The sequence below is a fragment of the Mercenaria mercenaria genome, unplaced genomic scaffold (genome assembly GCF_021730395.1).
Source record: "Mercenaria mercenaria strain notata unplaced genomic scaffold, MADL_Memer_1 contig_4648, whole genome shotgun sequence".
Lineage (NCBI taxonomy): Eukaryota > Metazoa > Mollusca > Bivalvia > Venerida > Veneridae > Mercenaria > Mercenaria mercenaria.
This window is the reverse complement of record NW_026462891.1, coordinates 42507-66351: the sequence shown is the minus strand read 5'-3', so window position 1 is coordinate 66351 and position 23845 is coordinate 42507. Positions and strand designations below refer to the sequence as shown.

Below are 23845 nucleotides of genomic sequence, written 5' to 3'. Positions count from 1 at the left end.
CAAGATTAATTTTATTTTACACATCTTGATTTTTACAAAAGTTTACTTCATTCATAGTAGTGCGAATTTTTTAACTGAATACAAAACATGCATTTCTTTGCCTCACATAAGCTAATGTGACATTTTACAAGTGTGGTATATCTTCCAAGCCGATATTGAACAGCGATATTGTCGTACACCTAACAATATTTGGTACAGTACAAATGTTGTAGCAAAATGGCACTGGTCATTGTTGTATTAGTAGCCAATAAGTGTATATGTTTCCGTTTCTCTTTAGTATGAAAAACAACTCATTAAGGACATCCAAAGCCCTAATATGAAAGGAGAGGTAGAGAACGTTCGCTTATTACTCATCGGACCAATAAAAGCAGGAAAATCGTCATTTTTAAACTCTGCAGCATGTATTGATAAGGGACGAATCGCAATGGTTACTGCAGTCGGAGGAGAAGGAGAAAGTATGTCTAAAAAGGTAATTTTTTACACTCTTCTCTCATACCGGTGCCATTCTCATCTTTTACAGTATTTTCACAGTAAACAGCGATAACAAGGATCCAGTAGAAACAAGTGAATGAAGTATTTTCGTGCATTACAAGGTCCCCTACAGGATGGTACCAAATTTTCTCTACTGCAGTATAACATAATGAACTGATATTTGTTAATGATGTATAAACAATATTGTACTTTATATACAATATGTTATAACAAAACACTTGGATTAAACTTTATATATTAAAAACCTACAGTTGTTTCCATATGGCATGTTTTGGCTAATTATCAAAATAAAATGTGTCATAAGTTATTTATAGTAGCAACAAAGGGATATTAATCCTTCAAAAAGAAAACAAAAGACAAAAAAGTCTATACAATATAAGTCAACAAAAAAACTCTTTACCAGGTAGAGATAGGTCAAAATGCTCTAAAAATTGAAAGTAACATGCATGTTTTACCACAGAAAACTGGTCTCAATTTTTCCTTACGGCCAGTAATAGATAAGTTACAATATAATCTATTTATAGTAAAACAAAGAAACATAATTCTAAAACCAAGAGTGCCTCACGGTTGTGATCAATTGTGCCAAGTTACATCAAAATCCCTCCATGCATGAAGAATAAATGCCTCAAACAAAGTCATTCTTGAATTTGACTTTTGGCCTCTATGTTTGACTTTGACCTTAGACCTAAGGGCTCGGGTGTTACGCACAACACATTTGATCATCCAGGGGAATATTTGTGCAAACTGATATTTAAATCCTTTTATAAATGACAAAGTTAAAGACCGGACAGGAAAAAGACCCAATGAACTTTGATCTCAAAGTGTGACCTGGACCTTTAAGTTAGGGTTCAGGGTGTTGCGCATGACACGCCGTCTTATCATGGGAAACATTTATGCCAAGTAAAATTAAAATCCCTTGATGGATGACAGAGTTCTGGATCTGACAGGATAAAAAAGCTAATAACCTTTGACCTTCAATTGTGGCCTTGACCTTTGGCACGGGGTCTGGGTTTTGCGCATGACACACGTCTTTCCATGATGGGAAACATTTGTGCCAAGTGATATTAAAATCCCTATATGGATGGCAGAGTTTGGGATCGAACAGGAAAAAGCCCTGTTGATATTTGACCTTCAATTGTTACCTTGACTTTTGAGCCAAAGGTCCGGGATTTGCGCTTGACAGGTTGTCTTATCATGGAAAACATTTGTGCTAAGTGATATCAAAATCCCTTCATGAATGACGGAGTTATGGAACGGACACGAACCAGACTTTGTTCATGCTATGCAAACATTTGACTGCCAATTGTGATCTTGACCTTTGAGCTAGGGGTCTGAAAGTTGTGCACGACACATAGTCATATTATTAGGTACATTTGTGCTAAGTAATATTAAAATCCTAGTTATGGACCGGACAGGAAAAATATCTATTGACCTTTTACCTCCAATTGTGACCTTGACCTATCAGCTAGGGGTCCTGATTTTGCGCATAACACGTTGTCTTATTATGGGAAACATTTGTGACAAGTAACATTAAATTCCATTCATGGATGACAGAGTTATGACACGAAATTGCGGACGGGAGGACGGACGGAAAAGCGCATTCCTATAGTCCCCGAAACTGGTTGTTTCTGTTGGAAATGAAATTGGAAAGTTATAATACTTTGTTGTTTAAAATCAATTGGAAACCTTTTTATTAGTATTGTTTGGTGGTCATCTTGAAATGAAAACTTCATTTATTTTGCTGGGTTGTTATCACTTTTAACTTGTATAACATTAAACTGATAGAGTTTGCGAGGTGTTTAATAAAATAAATACTTATAAATGTTAAGCATATGAAATCGTGTGTTTCTTCTTTTTCTTTTTTCTTTTCGTTTTTGTATTGATGGTTTCGAGAGGGGATCTAATTTCTTTGTTCACTGTAGAAATTATCCCTGGTTAAATTAAAATCAGTCACAAATCAAATTAAAAATGTTTTGTTTGCTTGTTTTGGCTTTAACGCCAAGAGTATGTAGTATACAGCTTATTGTGTGATTGCTTATCATGACTAATGACTCTGAACTTAAAGCTACTCAGGTTAAGCTATATTTTAAAACAGGTTACCAGTGACCTGTGAGCGCTTCATGTATTGTTTCAAAAAATATAAAGAAAGCTGGTTATTTTCAGTTTGAGAAATATTAAGTAGAAAACAATTTATTATATGAACATCAATCTGGTTTTAGGGTCAGACTTAAGGTAGTTCTGCACGTTAGGATCAAAATTTTTTCTACAATATAGAATTTGATTAAACTCTGATCTTTCAAAACTACTGAATATACTAAGAAAATTCAGCAAATAAAAAGATAGGGTCGTGTACTTGAATTTTTGCTAGACTGATTTGAAAAATTTCGACCTCACGCAATTTTTCATAATGGGAGTCTATGGGGAAAACGCAATTTTTATAATATTTTCGCGAAAAGAAATTTTTCTATAATGTAGATTTTAATGAAACTTCTCACAGTCGTAAATACACATATGACCTTTAAAAGATGAAATAAAATATATAGGTCCGTTTGCTTATTTTTGAGATATTTGGCCATGATTAAAGTGAACCGCCTATTTCAAGCTAATTTTAAGACATTGTTTTGAATTACCATGATTACCTAACGTGTAAAATGTTTTAATATCATATTTTAACTTTAAAAATATACTAACAGCGACATTTTAATACATTTACTCACGGGCTGCCTTTAACTCATAAACTTATTTTCGTTTCCGTACACCGAATCCTGGCATTATTCTATGTTTCCCAGATAAATGACGTTACGCCATCACTTCCGGTTTATCAAACGAACTACCTTAAGGTATAGGTCCATGTTTTGGAGAAAAAAGTTCGAACGTCATCAAATCATAGAAAGAAACCATTGTTTTACATGGAAATTTAACAGCGTATAAATCATTTATATTATTCTACAAAACCATTGTCAATTTGCTGATATATGTATTGAATTCCGGAAAGGGACTGCACTTCTGGACAGTTCAGCGGCTTTAAAAACTCACCATTTTTTAAAAAGCTGTTACAGGTCTTCGTTTTGATTCATTTGCAACATCTTGCGAGGGTTTAAACTTTACATAACTAAGTAAAACATCGTTTCTGACAATTGTTTACATTTTTTCTTTACAAATGGCATTCTTATTTAAAGGGGGACAACTCATTAAGAATAGTTTAAGTATCCAACTCTGTGGGACAGAACAGTAAAACATGTATTGGACAGATAAGTTGTTTGTCATGGTGCTGTTCATTTACTAAAAAAATCTGTTGTTTTGTGATATACTGCTAAACCTTAATTCTACTGACTCCTGTCCCATTCATCTAACAGACTATATTAGATAGCAGTTTTTTAAAGGTTTACATACGGTTATGAAAATGCTTTGTTTACAAAAAGATTTTGACATTGTCGACCATAAAATCCTTTTTGATAAGTAAAAGGTAATGGAGTTGACTCGGTAGAATGGTTTAGCTCGTACTTGTCCGGTCACACACAATTTGTCCATATTAATGAAACTTATTCAGACTTGCAGCCTATAACCCTGCGTGGCACCTCAGGATAGCAAGCTTGGCCATCTTCTGTTCTTATGTTATGTTAAAGACATGCCAATTTGTATTAGTAATGATTATAAATTTTTACTTTACGCAGATGATAGTGCAATCATCTTTTCACATAACAACCTAGATTTATTTCCAGTAGATTAGGTCTTCAACTTCACTCGTGTAATAAGTTACTCGTTGATAACAAATTATCCCTTCACCTAGGAAACACTGGGTGTATTTTATTTGTAACTAAAAGGAAACTCAGTAAAGAATAGTCCTTTACTGCCACATGTAATAGAATTAGCAAATAGAAGAAAGTAAAGTAACTGTGTCAGGTCATAGATAATGATCTGTCGACAGTCAATGATTTAGTCAATAAGGTAAATTCAAGATTATTCTTTTTGTAAAGACAGAACTATCTTCTTTATAAAAGTCCACTTAAAGCTCTACGTACACTACTGGATGCACATGCCATTAAAAGGGTTTTAACAGGTCACCATTAAAATTCACCCATTACTTCTTACTATTTAATGGGATTTTCATGACCATAGTTTTAATGCCATATATTAAAAATGACTTTGATGGCCATGAAAAGCTGCTTAAAATAAACCATTAAAATAAATTAACAGGCTCCTTAAAACTCCATGAAAATTTTTAATTGGCATGAAATTAATGTGACATTAAAAAAGTACCCATTAATTCCACATTAATTAGTAAGAACTAATAGGGTCATTAATTTTTTTAATACTCTGTTAATGGCCGTTAATTATTAAATTTTTCAATGGTCTCATTAAATATGTCAGATTCAATTTTAATTGGTTCATAATATTTTAATTGTATATCAAATTAAGGGCCATGAAAATTTGCCATCAGAATTAGACATCTTAAGATAATCAACAAGAATATTTGTTTCTTCTTTTTTCTCTTATTTTTTTGTAATGTAAACACATGTAACAGCCTCGTTCAAACATTTGTTATATTGTATCCTTATTCTGTCATATGTTCATATGAAATGAGAAAATAAATGGATATTGTATTGTACTGAGTTGTACTGAGAAGGGTTTACAGGTACCGGTTTAATAGATCAAGTGACCATGTGGTTAGTTTTACCTATTCAACATTATGATATTGACAAACATTCTGACCAAGTTTTTATTGGTACAGACATTAGGCATCAGGTGTATTCAAAAAGCAACTGTTGATGACAATGTCAGCGCACAATGGGCAATCACAATTTAGCTCTACTTCAGTACATTGTGCTCACGTGCATGCACTTAAACAGCTAAGAGCAAATGTTTGAGGGATTGCATCACAATAGCTTCTCCCATCTCGAGTCAAGCGTACCACACTCTTTGATTCATTGAAACGGAGAAGCGATTGATCTGCCCATGCCCCAAATAAATTTAAATCAGACTGTAAATCTTCACAATTATGTGTACTGTTCACTTCTCTATAAACCTACGTTTCTACTCAAGGATTGGAAAATCTAAACTAGTATGAACACATTTTATAATGTAAATTCCTTACCCCACCAATTTCCTTATACAAATGCTGATTATTTGGACAAGAAAAACAAAGAACAGAAAAAAATGGCATGCACCAATGGCATACCCTTACCAAAATATTGTAGATTGAAGTTATCAAATAAATTAATACGTTTTCATCCGAATTTCATTGAAATAAATCCGATTTTTTGTAGGAACACAAATTGGCAAACATTTGAAAAAAAAATGGCGGAACTGCATCAAGGGGAAATAACTTTAATGCAACTAAATATAACATCATGATGTGTGCGTAGTATGTATTTATTGTGATTAAAGTCCATTTTAGAACAATATGAGACTGGAATTATAAGCATTCAATAGGAGAGCAAGCCAAAAACCAAAAAGAATCACATTTTACAGAATGTAGGATTTAATGGGCATTACATAATGGGCATTACATTGCTGTTAAGGGCCATTAAGTTTACTCTTAAATGAAATCGTACACAACCTGAACATTTAATGGGCATTAAATCAAATTTAAGAGCCATGAATAATCCTGTTAAATTAAAAATATACAGCATTTCACTATTTTTTCAAAGCCATTAACTATTTTAGCTACCAAACTAAATTTTAAATGGCATGATTCATGGTCATTTAACATGTAACCAATTAATATTGTGAAACCTGTTAAATAAAGTGATGCAAGAATTAATGGGGTTAATTAACGGTTTTTCCTATTTTAATGGATATTTTACAAGGTTTTAAACCATGTTTAATGGTATGTGCATCCAGTAGTGGTAGTTCTTTAATACAGTGTATATTTGACTACATGTGTTATTCATGGTATATTGGTCTTACAGTCAGGCTAAAACAAAGGTTGTCTGTCAGAATAAAGTTGTTGGCATGTTATTATGTGACTATTTCCGTAGAACATCTCTTAAAGACATAGATTTTGTAGATTTGGGAACACTTCATGTAGATGATAGAGTTAAACAACTAGGACCTAATCATACTCATAACATTTTCTATGACATTTTTATGACAAATGCCCAAGGTATTTACACGAAAACCTTCAAAAGGTATTGTTTTATTCATGATTGTGGAACTATAAGTCGTAGTAAAATAAATTTTTATGTTCAGAATGTTTTCAATAACATGGATAGCAACACATTTTATCATAATTGTACTTTGGCCTAGATTCTCTTCCTGAGCATATCAAAGATAGAAGTAAATAATTGTCTTTTAAAAAGGAAGTAGGACAAGTTAAAATGTTTTCTGTGTGTTTTAAATTTAGCCATCGTAAATTTATTATCTTTTCAATACAAGAAGGTATTGAATGATAAGCTCTAGTATTTAAGATTGGGTCAATTTTTATGACCGATTATTCATGTTAAACCGATTTTCTGAATCAATTTTATTACAAATTTCATACGATCACACTGGATATAATTTTTGGACTTTTATGGGGTATCCTGCATATATACATCTTCTACCTTACACTCAATTTTTCTTTCCAAGTCTGACTAAAATGTTTTAGGTTTTATGTAGACATAGGTATCTGTAAGCTAACTATTATTCATAAAACGGTTATTACAAACAGTAATAAATTATGTGCCAGTAAATGTATATTTTTTGTGATGTGTTTGAAATTTGTGATAAAATATGATGTATATGTGCAAATAAATCTATCTATTTATCCGGCCTATGCTGAAACACGTACTTAACACGTACTTAACAATTCAGCCATTAAGTATGTTTAAATACATCAACTCATAACTTTGCTTGCCCTCCAGACTACCTGTTAGAAAAGCTTCCCCTTTATATGGCACCAGGTAAGGCAACTCTTCCAAGGTCATGCCACTCCACAATCGCCTGTTTACAGTTTGATTTGACAACGTTTTTCATCCGTCAATCCTAGTGTAATGCTTGAATCGGCAATGTTCTCATGCTATCCTACTAGTGTACTGTATGTATTGACAGTGTTTCTCCCTTAGCTCCACTTTAACAATACATTTTGTATATACACTGAGCAAATGTTCCAACCAGACATTTCTATAAGTCATTTCTATAAGTCCTTTATTTTCAAAGGTATCATTCTTAAATAAGAAACATGATATTGTGTAGTGTACAGTGTACACATTTATCGACAAAACTGGTTTTAAAGTTTATAAAACCATGCCATCCTTGATGCACGTGCAAATCGTGTTTTTCACTTGCCGAAACCAGCAATTGTCCAAAATTAAACACTGTACATGGACATACCGATTTGAAAATCATAAATTAATCAAAACGAGTACAATATGCCGCGTATGCTAAACGAAGAAACAGCACGTGTTATTGGAATCTTGGAAGCTGCAGTCTCATTTTGTCAGGTAAAATGAGATTTTCATTTATCTTTTGTTTTAATTGGTTATTCTTTTTCAAAACATTGAATTACCATTGAAAGAAATGTTATGCTTGTTATCCTATTGATATTGATTAATATTGCAGGTTGCACGTGTGTTTGGACGTCATGTGAGCACTATAACAAACCTTCGAAATAAATTCTTCCGTACCAGAAATTTAGCGGATGTGCAACGAAGACCTTGAACGCGTGTTTCTTTACATAGGTAGGATTGAATATTTCGGCTCAGACAGTGAGAAATCGTCTCCGAGAGCAAGGAATCAGAGCATCAGAGCAAGACGTCCGTATACAAGCTGCTCACCGACAGATTAAACTGGGTAAGGAGGCACATGCTATTCAGCAGATGCAATTGGGCAAACATTTTGTTGTCCGGCGAAATCAGATTCTCATTTCACCGCAGTGATGGTAGGATAAAGCTGTACCGCCGTCGTAACGAACGCTACAAGGAAAATTGTGATATTGAACATGACAGGCTCTGTGTTGGTTAATTGATGAATATGGTCATTAAATTCTAAAACACCTGCAAGTAATGGAAATCTCAATGCGCATAAATATCAAAATGACGTGTTTTTCCCAGTGGCGATTCCCCATATATTGACACATGGTGGTCTAACCCTCATGCATGATGGATCTACAAGTCACACAGCCGTCAGTATTAGGAACTTCTTACAACGTTACGACGTTAATTTGCTCGATTTGGTGTCGAAATTCGCGGACTCAAACCGAATCGAACATTTGACGGACGAGCTTGATAGGTGCATTAGAGATTTCCTGTTGTTACTCAAAACCTTCGGGATTTGAAAGAAGTCTTCGTCTGAGAATGGTCAGTCATAGACCAGGCGTACATTTGATCTTACATCAAATACATGCGCAGTCGGTGCTTGGTTGTTATTCGATCTAACTGCGTTTATACGCGTTATTAAAAACCTGCGACTTAATTTGGTGGGTCAAGTTGTAAACGTCTTTGTTATTCGAATCTTTTATTGAATAATGCACTTTGTTATGAGAAAATAAATTGTTTTTCAAAATATATTATTGATTTTTGCCAATTTCCAATACTGTCAAAGAAATAATAATAAAACAAAGGGGTCTAGTTTGAACTTTTGCTCAGTATATGAACAGCACAACGCCTATGACAAGAGGATGTAGAAGCTGAAAACTCAAACATATAAAAAATCAAATATCTAATCTATTTATTCATTTTGTTGTAAATAACGTCGCACAATCAAATACCTAAAGAAAAGGAATATTATATAGTTATTTGGTTATCGATAAATGACCTCGTTCTTGCGATAAATTTGCAATACACATAGCCCTAGGTTCGTCAATGTGGTCGTAAATTATTAACTACATCGTGACATTAAAATATGTTTGCGGATAAGATATTCAAAGCTCAATGTAACAGCAACACCCGCATGACTAAACCATTGAAAATTACTTAATATATGCATGCACATGATGTATCTAGCTCAGAAAACAAAACCAGAATCACATTTCGAAACGAAAATTTGCATGACATATGTCATCCAATTCAGTTCGACCAATCGCATCTTACAAACCCTCTTTTACAACAACAGCAGTAGTTTAATAACAAGAGCTCACATAAATATTCGGACATAAACCAATTATTGTCTGTATCGTATATGATAGAACAAAACAGGATGCCTTTTAAGGACCAAAGACAACGTTTTAATAACATTTGGCTTTTATTTGTTCAAATTACATCAGCCACAGCAAAGCAGTTTAATAACAAACATTTACATAAACAATTTGGTTAAAAATCAATATATAGTCAATATCGTACATGTATATAGTAAAGCAAAAGGGACAACAGAAAACGGTTTAACAACATAACATTATACCTGTCTACTTACATCCAGATATATCTACAAAAATACCCAACTTACTCTACCTACTTTACCCGATACCTGCAAACAGTTCTATTGTCTACAAGTATGTTTTTCTTTACTCGTAGCTCAAGAGAAATTTTGTTTCAACATCTGCTAGAATATAAACTAAACAAAATATTGCACTGTTGTATGCTGAACACAAGAGCACCGCCCTGCGGGTGCAGACGCTTATCTGATTCTTTTTTTTGTCTTTGTATATTGTCCAACCAAAAAGGGCCATAAATTTTGCATAAAGCAATGTAGAGTTATAGTACTTGTTGTGCAGAGTTATCTTCTAATAGCAAATAACTGCTCTAAGTTTTAAAGCAATAAATTTGACCGTTAAAGAGAAAAGTTAACCTAAACATAAAACTTTACCAAGAAATCTGATATTTTCTAAATCCCAAAGAGACCATATTTCTTGCAAAAAGCAGGATGGACTTTTGTTTCTTGTTGTACGGAGTCCGTTTTGAATGGTGAACAAGTGTTGCAAGTTTTAAGCAATAGCTTTGATAGATTAGGAGAAAAACTGATTAAAACATAAAACTTAACCGAGAAATCTGATTTTCTAAGTCCAAAAGGGGCCATAATTCTTGCAGAAAGCTGGTTGGAGTTATGTTTATATGTTGTACAGAGCCAGCTGCTGATGGTTAACAAGTGTTGCAAGTTTCAAAGCAGTAGCTTTGATAGTATAGGAGAAAAGTTGACCTAAACATAGAACTTAACCAAGAAATCTGATTTTCTAAGTCCAAAAGGGGCCATATTTCTTTCAAAATGCAGGATGGAGTTATGTTTCTTGTTGTACAAAGTCCGCTTCGATGGTAAACAAGTGTTGCAATTTGCAAAGCAATAGCTTTGACAGTTTAGGAGAAAAAGTGACCTAAACATAAAACTTAACCAAGAAATCTGATATTTTCTAAGTCAAAAAGGGGCCATTATTCTTGCAAAAAGCAGGATGGAGTTATGTTTCTTGCTGTACACAATCAGCTATTAATGGTGAACAAGAGTTGCAAGTTTTAAAGCAATAGTTTTGATAGTTTAGGAGAAAAGTTAACCTAAATATAAAACTTAACCAGGCAATGCCGACGCCTATCAAATGATGACAATACCTAATTTTTTTCCAAAAAATCAGATGAGCTAAAAATGTAACATAATCATACACTTAATGCATAATTTAAATAAGTACCCGTTTCGGAAGGTAGGCATAGTTATTGCTAAAGTAGCATCTAATGTACACTAAAATGCATAGTCTGATCAGCGTCGGCATCAACAACAACTTTTACTTTAGCATTTACAAGCACGACTGATAAATCATTGTCGTCGACACCATCATCGTCATAAAGCAGCAATGACATTGATAATCATTGTGATCATCATCGAAACCGCCCCTTCAAACATCAGCGTAAGAATCATCTTGACCAAAAGTCGTCTTCATCAAGATCGTCCTGTACATCAAACTACCAAAACATTTCTAGTATAGTTGGTATTATCACCATCAGCAACGACAGCAACAAGACATTAATGAACAGCATGAAATATTACCATTGATTCTTAAATATTTCACTGATAGTAGCAATCATAGAAAGTTCAGTCTGTCATTATTGAAATCATTCAGTCAAATGTTCAATCTTTTTTTTAATTTGAAAATTTCTTTTGTAATGGAATGTTTATTTCAAAATTAGAAGCGAAACAAACAAGACCTATCACTAATGCTGATGAATATCACTAGACAGCAGCTTATTGTCAGATCAACATGTATATTGAAAATATGATACGTTGCATTTGTATATTGTTCAGGGAGAAAATGTATATAGATGCACAAAACGTGCTGTGTAAAACTGTATAATATCTCTAAATTTCATTGATTTACCTTAAAAAGAAAAAAGTAGTACAGTAGGTCAAAAACAAGGTCAGTTATAGTCAGCTTTGAAATGTATGTTTAAAACTGTGCAAGCTGTCCAAATTTTATGGCAATATCTTGAGAAAAGAAAGTAAGTCAATAGGTCAAGGGTCCAAGTAATCGCTAAGGGTCGTCATTTAGGTATTTAGGTATACTTAACAGTATATGAAATATGTTACAAAATTATTGAAGGCGTTTCCAATTTAACTCTATTAATATTTGAAACAAATAAAGGGACATAACTTCATGAAAAAAACATTCAAATGGAACGTGCTTAGCACAACTACGCTTGGTACCAGGAATAATAATAACAAGTTTTGATAAAAGTTTGACATTTCACATCTAAAACACGCAGTTTGGTAAATGTGTACTGGTGATATTGAACAAGTGGCAATTTATCTGCCATTATGTACCGGCCATATTTCTTCAATATTTCTCATCTTAGAGAAACAACGCGTAGTTTATAGTTTTCAACGTTGCACAAAAACTTGGTTGAACTTCCAAGGTAAAATTCCGGTCTAGATTATAAAGCCATTCTGATTGGCTGGTGTGAAAATGTATGTTAATCGTCGTTTAACTACACGTTAAAAAGTGTATATGCAGCATAGTGTGAAAAATGAATTAAATAAACAGAACAGATGTATATCAATGTATGACTTCAAATTCAAAATCATATCTTATTTCATTCATCATTTCGAGTTTTATTGTTAAACTGTGATTATTTTGCATTCTGTTTTTGTTTGTTTACATTCGCCTAACAAGTGCACACTGCTGTGGCCTCTAGACCGGATGTTCATTAGGGAAGTTAACGCAAGATTTTTTTCTGTAACGTTCACGAAAGCATAAAATATGTGTAGTATCTCTGCAATATGCAATATTGAAACAATGTGACTGGTGCACGATTGAAGATAAATTACCGCTTGTTCAATATACCAGGTACCTATTCATCGAACTATCTTGTAAGAAATATATACGATTGAAATGGTTAAGTGCCCTTTCCCGTTCATGACCATAGTTCTTACAGAATACTCGTACCTAGGGGAAAGGTATAACATGTACAGAGGCGTTCACATTCTGTTCTGATAAGGACAATAACTTTATTAGAATTCAGTCCAATGGAACGTGTTTTGAACAAGCACAACTTGATTTGGTACCAATGATAATTACAAGGTTTGATAAAAAGTCTGGTACATGAGGATCGAGAAATAGCGCGAACAAAATTGTTCCAAACTTAATAACGATCAATAACTTATTTAAATATCATCCAAAATGGAACCCGCTTCGCTCATGTACAACTAGGCTTGGTACCGATGATGATAACAATAATAAATGTGATGCATACAATGCCTGAGAAATAGCGCGGACATCTTCTTTTCATATACATATGAAGGAAAAATAATAAAGAGCGATAACTATATGAAAATTACTCAAATGGAATCTTTTTAGTACATGCACAACTTGACTTGCTACCAACGACTGTTACATGGTTTGATAAAAGTTTTATAAAGACTTAAAAATATGGACATTTTTTTCCATATACATAATCATAAAGATAGAATTAATAAAGGACGCAGAAAATAATATTTGAAATAATATTGACGAATGAAGATTGGTAAACCGATTTTAACTCCACAGTATATATTTACTGCAGTGCTGCAGTATTGCATTTGTCTTTCAGTTGAAGGTTTACCGTCCACAAGGAAAGTTGAAGAACTTCAGACTGTTAGATACGATGGGCATTGCAACTGCTGGGGAGGCCGGCATAAGCGTCAAAGATTTGATATATGTTATAAAAGGAAACGTTCATCCGGATTATAAGGTCAGAAATGCAAACAGTTTCAGGCATTTGAGAAAACATGCCATGAAATATGTTGATAATAATGCATTTTTGTCTTCGGTTTATTTGATTTCCTGCTGTTCAACGTGTATTTACCTCTGAAACAGAAGGGGTAAAGTTAGACATCTTTAAAATTATTGAGTTAGATGTAGTTACATGTAGAAAAAGTTCTCTAATTCACTTTTAATTTCACTCTTTAGATTACAAATGGCGGAAGAAATGTAGGTAGGTATTACTTCTGGCCTAAGGTTGTTTTTGAATGAATTAAGTGAGCAATATTTAAAAAAGACACACAGGATTATACCATAATTTTTCAACGTTAGAGTTAGAAGTTTGTCACATTAAATCCGTTAACTTGAGACACCCTAGAAAAATGATATTGACAGTTTTATTTTGTGCTTTTTTAATTGTTTACCAATAGCTTGATGTTTCTTTTATCAAATCTAATGGTATAATGAATTCTTGCAAATGTTTGGATAGTAGTCATCACTTGGAAATTTGTTTCTACTTGAAATTGGGGAAAAACTATAAATTATTCAAGATTTATAAAAAACGGCACGGTAAAAGTTGTATAAAAATTGCAACACAGTGTGAAAAATGACCAACTTTAAGGAGTCGATGAATATTTGAAATCTTGAAATTGGAACATCATAAAATCATAGAAAGAAAAAAGTTGTTTTTCATGAAAACAGCACACCTTATTCAATAAGTACATAATTCTGAAATTCCAATTTCAATTTAATGGTAGAATTAAGCTTGAATTCACAAAAAGGGACCATGATAAGGGACCTCACTTTTGGACAGTACAGTGTCTTTAAAATCCAATCATTTTCAAAGAAATGTTGCACGTCTTCGTTTTGATGCATTTTCAACTATGTGCGAACACTACAATTTCGAATAATAAGCTTGATTATCTTTTCTAGAAATATTGAAAATAGATTGTTTCTTTTTCTTAACAAATGGAATTCTATTTTAAAGGGGAATAACCTCTTGTGAGTATTTGATGTTTGGAGCTGTTAAGGACAATGCGCGTAAGCAGGTATTGGACCGAGTTTTTTGGTAATGATGTTGTCCATTTAAATACAACTGTGAGATGTTCAATTTATGGTTCATAATATCTTTTTTACGGGATAGTCATGTCCTTTTCATTATATGTTTAAAGTTTATAAATGTCAAACTATGAAGTATTGCATATTACGCTCAAATAGAAAAATGAGTCCCTAAATTAAAAGATATGTAAGTTTGTCATTGATTTATTCATTATTTTTCTATTTATCAACCATACACATTTTTGACAGATTGCCTTTTGTAATCAAATCAAAGGGAAACAACTATTTAAGCAAATGTGCATAATAACTTTTATGAAGCGGAAATGATTAATCAATAAAAAGAGAATATAAACCACGAAAATGAGTTCTTAAAATGTTTTGCAAGGAATAACGCATTTACCGACATTCTAGTCATTCAACACATGTTTTCCCGTTGTGTTCTGAACTGTCTCGTATTCATTTCAAGAAAGTTGCCCTCCTTTGAAAAACAATTTCATTTGTAAAGAAGTGCTTTGCAGCACTACACAAGTGCTGAAATTTCAAAAAGGCAAGGTTAAACATCGTTTCAAGGAAGTTTGAAAATTGTTTATTTTCATTTCTTTACAAACGGAATAGTTTTTCAAAGGGGGACAACTTTGTGAAAATAAATATTTTTTTTACATTATTAGGACTTGTTCTATTTGTACGTATTAGGCAATATTTCACAGTTTGTCATTTAAACATTAAATTTTGAACATATAATGGCTTTGAGCGACCTGTGGAGTTTCCACTTTTTCTATTTCATGAAACAGACATGATTATCCCATAATAAAAGATATTTTAAATTGTAAATTGAACGTCTCACAATTGTATTTAAATGGACAACACCTTTACCAATAACCTCGGTCCAATACATGTGTAAACGCACTGTCCCGTACTGCTCCAAACATCAAATATTCACAAGAAGTTATGCCCCTTTAAAATATAATTCCATTTGTAAAGAAATAAAATTATTCAATTTTCAAAATTTCTAGAAAAGATGATCAATCTTATTATTCGAAATTTCAGTACTCATGTATTGTTGCAAATGTACCAAAACAAAGATTTTAAAGGCTCTGAACTGTCCAGAAGTGAGGCCCCTTATCGTGGTCCTTTCTCGATAAATCGAGCATTTATCATTAAATTGACACTAGAATTTTAGAATATCATACTTAAAATTAACATATGTTTCATACCCAAATATGAACTACTAAGCCACAGTAATTTCTTAATGAAAGGGAATGTAAGGTGGATATAAGTATTTGTCTTAACCATTTAATACTCTAAAATGATTGCATTTGATGAAATGAAATAGTTCTACCGAAGTTAGTTTTTTTCCAAAATGGGGCTGCAAATATCACAAGGTTTAATGTACAATTGTTTGCAGACGGCGCGTCATCATTCCTTTAGATTACACTGGACATTAGTCATCAGACTAGTTGCCGTATGTTGAAAAGTTTATCGTTAAAAACCGTAAAAGTATGCAAAACTGAATCAGATAAAGAATGTTTAAGAAATAAATTGTCCGGAAATAGTTTGTGATTTTTTCTGCTATATTTTACGAAGTTGTTGAAAGGTTAAACACCCAGCCTCTCAAAATCCATTGGTAACATTTTTAATAATCATTATTTTGGCGGCCATCTTGATTTTAAAATGGCCGCCTCAGAGTATGCTATTTTCAATTTTCTTACCAATTAAATTTCTCAAAAGTGAACATTATGCACTTTGTATGTTACTGAACAAGTTTAAATATGTTTTTAAAGTGGAGTATTTCGTGTCTAAAGGGAGATAATTCGCTTGCTATGTTATAAATTTAGTATAATTTGCAATATCTTTGAAATACAGATTTGACATAAACAAAAACATTTCTTTATACAAAATATGTCTAAATCAACCATACTGTATGTCTTTTAAGTTAATCTTTACAATTTAAAGCAAAGCGATAATATAATAAAGACATAGTATATGGAGGTAAAAAACAGAAATGTGTATTTGCTTCTTGGGATCCTATATTATTGAAATTATTCAATTATTGGCAGAGGGATTGCATTTATTACATTAAAAATGTAAAGGTAAACTTTGTATGTTATTATCAATATTTATCTTTTTGGTTTAAGAAAAAGGGAGATAATTACAAAATGTGAGAACTATATCCAGATATTTTAGAATGAACATTCACACTGTACCTGTTCTTCTCCATGTTGGAGCTGCAGTTATGATATACAACGCGTTATTATAAAACTTTTAACTTGAATAAAGTACATAGGAAATATCGGGAAGTACTTTTAAGATAAATTGTTGTTGTAATTATCAAATGTTCATTTAATGGTACTTTTACTAAATGGCTGCTGTCTTTAAGCAATGCATAACTGACAAGGTAAAAGGCCTTTCTTTGCCATTCAAAGCTGGACATTTACTTTCAAGTCTTTTTTTTCCACCACTTATGTGGGGTTGAAATCCTTCAAGTGATGTCAAATTCTTTCAGTTAAGTTAGCAATGCAGCTATTAACTGAAGATTATTGGTTCTATTAGGTCATTACTCTTATGTTGTACATACATGTAATTATGTATGTTTAAAGTTTTATATCGTATTGACACAGTGCAAGATAAATGGCAACTTTCTATCTGTAATTGTTGAAGAAGACTCATCTGCCTTTCTTGGCATTATTTCGGGCATGTGTGGGCACCTGTTTGAACCAATGTCCTTCCGCAAGCATGCTGGATGACTCACATGATGACCAAAGAAGGGCTCGAACCCTCAGAGACTATGGTCTAGTTTTTTAGATATCGACGTCCTTCACCACTTGGCTACAGAAGTACCTTGCTAAATGTACTAGATGAACAGTTAGATTGTCAAAAATAAAACATTACTGATTAGAACATTTACATTTCTGTACAATGTGATGGATGTGTTATTCAATGAGTGAATTATGTTGATTTTTTAAATAAGGTTCTGCATAAGTAGAAAGGTATTTTCTATGCTTTTCTTGCATTAATGGATATCGGAGTTTTTAATACATGTAGTGAATTATTTACATATAACTGGGTATTCAGTTTGTATGTCAATAGCATCCTTTCAAAATTTAGAAAAAAATCAACATTAACTGGAGGAAGATGAATGAAATATGACTGCAAAAGAGGGCAATGGCGCTGAAGTTTGGAGAATAAAGTGAAGTATCTATGTAAAACTCAGATATGTTCAGATATAGTCATTTTAACTAGAAATGGCAATATTATACATATCAGCATGTGTAGTAAAAGTTTTCCTATCTCAGGAATTTCACACAATACTAAAGGCACACTTTAGATGTGGTTGCTTACCATTTCTTGATACCACGAGAGGTCAATGAAGTAAAGGTACTTCAGTTTTGTTCTGTGGCATTTTCTTTTGTATATTCATCTCTATCTCATCAGATAGTCGAAATTTCAAGAAATAGTTAAATAAAACTTGGAAAAACAAACTAGAAAGTAGATTTAAAGATTTATTCCTCAAGAAGTGTACTAAGGTCTAACAATGTTATTGCCATATCTACGGTTGGCAAACCATTAAGCTTGCTTTGTGGAACTAATGTTTACATAATTGTGTATTTAATTTAGAGGTAGCGCTCAAAAAAGCAATTGTTTCTTTAGAAAAATCTTATAACAAGGCCATGTTAAGGACTCGTTCATTGGGTGATTGTAATACATTAAGTTGTCAGTTGTCTGAAGGTATTAGATTAAGTAAGACTGAACTCTTCAGATCTCGAAAGAACACATATAAAATGTTTCTGCGTGTGACAGATATATCATTATGTAGTTACACTGCATATATTTATTCACAGTTTGACTGTTACCTTTCATAACACAACAATGGATTTCTTATTCATATAGATGTCTCAGATTATAATAGCTACAGCCAGTAACTAAGAGAGAAAGAGTTATTAAATACAGAGAGTGTGTGTGGGAAAAGGATGGGATGGAATTCGTCATAATTCATACAGATATGCTTAATTATATCCAAATTTAGATGCACACATGTTACACCAACAAATTCCTATGCTGAAATTTGGCTACTAACAATGCTTGTTTGTGTTAAGCTGCAGAAAGTATATTTAAGTCATATCTTACTTTTATACTTAAAGAAATCCAAAACTGCTAATGCTTATTCATGTTGCATTCTACAACAGAATCCCAGTTTATGGCACTGTATTATTTCATTTGAAGCAGGCTTCGTGTATTAGATTTTTAAAAAACTGTACCCTTACCTGTAAAGAATGTTCTAGTTACAATGATGATGTTTAAATGAAAAAGAAAATACCTATAATTTCACTTCTGTTTCCTTTCATGTACTTTATAAAATCAATATTTGACTAAAACTTTAAAGACACCTTCTAAATACAATCCTTTACTATTAAAAAATATAAATTTCTATTTATTAATTAGAAAAACATATTTATTTGAATGCTAGATAGAATATATAAGGGTACACTAACTGAAATAAAACCGCCATTTTGAAATTCAAGATGGCTGCCACAATGCTGGCCGAAAAAATATTACCAATGGAACTCTTAAAATGTATCATATAAGCTTTCATAAAAACATAACTATTCAAAATATAGGGAAAAAAACACAGGATTACAAATTCACCACAGACTATTTACTCACATAAAAAGAACTAAGTCTCGATTAATTTCATACGTTTATCGAACTGTGTTTATATCTGACAAAAGAATATTTATAGATTGAATGAAAATTGACATTAAAACATGATTTAGTCACACAAAACATGAAAAGGTCTTACAGAGTAATTATTGACCTATCATCACTAAAGTATGTGTAAATAAAAATCAGCTTTGAAAAAACATATACGGTCACAATCTGTGTTGGCTTATAATTTGATTCGTTACCTGAATATAAATCTGGTATTACGTTTGTTTGCAAAAATACACAGATTTCAATGCTATTAAGGACATAGATTTCCTTGCAGAAGGATACACAGATCATGACATTACAAACAGTAAAACATTTTGTTTGATTTATAAATACGTTTCACTTAAGATATTACATCCACGTCTTTAAATAATACCATTGTTAAAAATGTCGCATTTTAGTCAGATATATTAAAAACATTTTGGTTAAATTCCTGCGCATCTGAGCTCTGAACCGTGATAAATCAGGTAAAAAAAACATCCGAAGGCCTTATTTATACTTTTTCTTACATCATGGTCATTGAAATGTTTTGATAAAATTTTGCTGGGCTTTATCTATCCAAGTAGTAAGACACCGGACGCCATGCGATCAATTGAACGTCATAATGAAATTTAAATGCTCTCTTACCTGTCCACGCGTCAACCGTTGTTTAACTGAGCTCTGAACCGTGATAAAGCAAGTGAAAAAACACTCGAAGTCCTTATTTATTTTCATTCTTACATGAAATGTTTTGATAAAATTTTCTTGTGCTTCATTTATCCAAGACAGTAGTAATACACTGGACGTCACGCGATCATCTGACGTCATAATGGACTTAATAATGCTCTCTTACAGGTCCATGCGTCAACCGTTATTTATCGCAGATTCTAACACGACCCAATTCATTTTCCTAGGTAAATATTGTATATTAATATACAACAATACATTTTCCTGACGTCACAATTACTACGGCAGAACGTTAGACGGTATACAGTCGCGCAGGAAAAGAAACCAAAAGGAAACAGGCAAATATTTGATGAATGTTGTCAAGGATGCACTTAAAAGTCTTTCGTAAAGTGTGAGAATCGACATAACATATTTCATTAAGTGATTTGCTCTTGAATAAAATCATTGTTTGTCGTTCTGATGCGTATTATTGTATCACTTTGGTAACCAAATCCAGCCATGTTGGAATGTGCAATCTATTTAATAGTAAATCGCTCAATTGTTTATATGAGATCGATTTATAAACTGCAACTAGACTAGTAAGACTTTTTGATTCCACTCAGTTATTCTTTTTAACGCGGATAATGTCACAATATTGTACACAGTATTGTCTTAAGGGTTTGTATTGAAAAATGAATATTATATTACACACATTTTACGGTGATTTTGATAAAAAAGGAAGGATTGATCGCTGTATATAAATCACAATGAAAATGTTTTGTCTTTTTTCTGAAATATGTGATTTGTTTATATTTTTTCAATTTTGCATTTCTATAAAGATAAATTATTCAACAATTTTGTCATGTTTCATTAAAAAATGTAACTAGTAAGAGCGTTTTTTTTGTCAAAGTAACGGAAGTCGTTGCGCATGAATTAACTGTAGAGCAAACATGCTTTTGTTACTATAAATAGAAAGATATTAACACAAAACACTTAAATCCAAAAATCTTTAATTTTTATTCAAAACTAAGCGAAATATGGCGATTGAAAAAGAAATTTGCTGAAAATGTCCTTTATCTGAGTTGTCTGCATCTGAGAAGAGGAGGTACGAAAAGTCAGTGTTTTATATCCAGATTTCTATTTGTTTGCTTTTGGGTTTAATGCCGTTTTTCAACAGTATTTCAGTTAATATGTAACGGCAGGCAGTTAACCTAACCAACTTCCCCACATGAATCAGAGGTGGAGGACGAATGATTTCAGACACAATATTTTTTATCAAATCATCACGGAGAACATACGCCTCGCCAAGGGCTCGAGCTCACGACCCCGACATCCGTAGATCTACGCTTTCCCTATTGAGCTAAGCGGGCGGGCTCGTTTTCTATTTGACATAACCTTTAATCATTTAATGTTCATAGCTTGTCTCTACTAAAAAGTGTAAATCGAATGACTTATAAGCGTAGCTAGTAAGACTAAATCAGTCTTTTATAATAAAGAAAAAATTAAACTGTCAGATATGAGTAAAAGGTCTCCACGTAACTTTTGGAAATATATTAAGAAATTTAAATTGGTAACATGTCAGGCGCTGTAAAAGCTTTACATGATCAAGCACTTAGAGCTAATCATAACCCTTTGTCATTGTTTGATAAAATTATTTTTAGATTTAAACTAAACTCTCATTGTTTGACAAAGCGGTGTACGGTTCAGAAGTATTGGGGATTTATAATAGAACCAGTTACAAATGTGCCGAATCCGTCCGCTTAGCTAAATAGATAGAGCACAGCTCTACGGATCTCTGGGTCGTGAGTTCGATCCCCGAGCGGGGCTATGTTCTCCATGACGATTTGATGAAAAACATTGTGTCTGAAATCATTTGTCATCCACCTCTGATTCATGTGAGAAAGTTGGCAGCTACTTGCGGAGAACAGGTTTGTAATGGTGCAGAATCCAGGAACACTGGTTAGATTAACTGCCCGCCACTTCATAACTGAAATACTTTACAAAAAGGCGTTTAACCCCCCTCCTCCAAACCCCCGCCCTCTCCCTCCCCCCCCCCCCCCCCCCAAAAAAAAACAACAACAACAACACACAAATGTGTAAATAATATGCATTTTAGATTTTGTAAATATATACAAAAATGTACTTGGTGTGAAACAGCAAACTCTAAACAGTTCTGTTCTTGGTGAATTGGGAAGATTCCGATTATCATTCATATGCAGAGACAGATCAATAAATTATTAGTTAAAATTATGAAAAATAGGAATTTGCCTTTTATTAAAATGTATAATGACCTATGCCAGCATGTACAAACATGTAGAAAGTGGCAAATATAATGGTACAGTAAGAAAAATAGACTATGACTTTTGTGTAATCAAATGGTACTTGAATCGGAGAATCATTTTATGTTATGTTGTGACAAATGTAGAGCACTTTAGAAACATATCTTTGTATTTTATTCAGAAATTTAACTCGCTTGTATCGGCATAAGGTAAAAGTTTGTAAATATATTAAAGAATGCATGTTAATAAGAAAACATGCCCGGGAAATTTTAAGTGTTTCTTTACTGTATATTATAATAATGTGCATATAAATATTAAGTATGCATTATCATTTGTGTATGTTGTATATGTATCTTTGTCATAGTATTTTGTGTTGTAAATGGCCAAAGGCAAATTGTATGCTGACTATGCCGTCATCAACATCATTATAACATTACTCGCCTCAATTACCGTGTCAGCATATCAAGTTACCTAGATATGCATAAAGTATGAAATGTCGAATGATATTTTTGTGCCCCCCATGAGTGGTGGGGGGCATATAGATTTGGTCTTGTCCGTGCATCCGTACGTCCGTCCTTCCGTCCGTCCATCCATCCGTCCGTCCGTCAGAACTTCGTGACGCGCCTAGCTCGAAAAGTATTTGATACAAATTGATGAAACCATGCATGAGTATTTATCATGATACGAACTTGCGCTCCTAATTTTGTCTGGCTCTGTCCCCTATTTTTAGAGTTATGGCCCCTGAAATAGTCAAAAATGCACATTTTCACCTTTTGACACGCCTAGCTCAAAAAGTACTCGAAATAAGTTGATGAAACCTTGTATGAGTCTTAATCATGATATGAACTTGCGCACCTCCTATTTTTCATCTGGCTCCACCCCCTATTTTTAGAGTTATGGCCCCTGAAATAGTCAAAAATGCACATTTTTACCTTGTGACATGCCTAGCTCAAAAAGTATTTGATATAGATTCATGAAACCTTGCATGAGTCTTGATTATGATATGAACTTGCGCACCTCCTCTGGCATTTCATCTGACTTTACCCCTATTTTCAGAGTTATGGCCCCTGAAATAGTAAAAAATACACATTTTCAACTTGTGACACGCCTAGCTCAAAGAGTGTTTGATATAGATTCATGAAACCTTGCATGAGTCTTAATCATGATATGAACTTGTGCACCTCCTATTTTTCATTTAGGTCGGCCCCCTATTTTCAGAGTTATGGCCCCTGAAATAGTCAAAAATGCACATTTTCACCTTTTGACACACCTAGCTCAAAAAGTATTTGATATAGATTCATAAAAAACTTGCATGAGTCTTAATCATGATATGAACTTGCGCACCTCCTATTTTTCATCCGGCTCCACCCCCTATTTTTAGAGTTATAGCCCCTGAAATAGTCAAAATGCACATTTTCACCTTTTGACACACCTAGCTCAAAAAGTATTTGATATAAGTTAATGAAACCTTGTATGAGTCTTAATCATGATATGAACTTGCGCATCTCCTATTTTTCATCTGGCTTTGCCCCCTATTTTCAGAATTATGGCCCCTGAAATAGTAAAAGATGCGCATTTTCACCTTGTGACA

General features: G+C 33.0%; 1 protein-coding gene across 1 annotated transcript in view; it reads left to right on the top strand.

The window, feature by feature from the left end:
• The first annotated feature begins 284 nt into the window (after positions 1-284).
• The window catches only part of LOC128554019 (interferon-induced protein 44-like), a 41533-nt gene continuing 17972 nt past the window's right edge, over positions 285-23845 (top strand). The window contains exons 1-2 of the mRNA XM_053535231.1: positions 285-469; positions 13416-13556. Coding sequence (XP_053391206.1) covers positions 317-469; positions 13416-13556 — 294 coding nt within the window. The 5' untranslated portion in view covers positions 285-316. The remainder of the gene's footprint in view (positions 470-13415; positions 13557-23845) is intronic.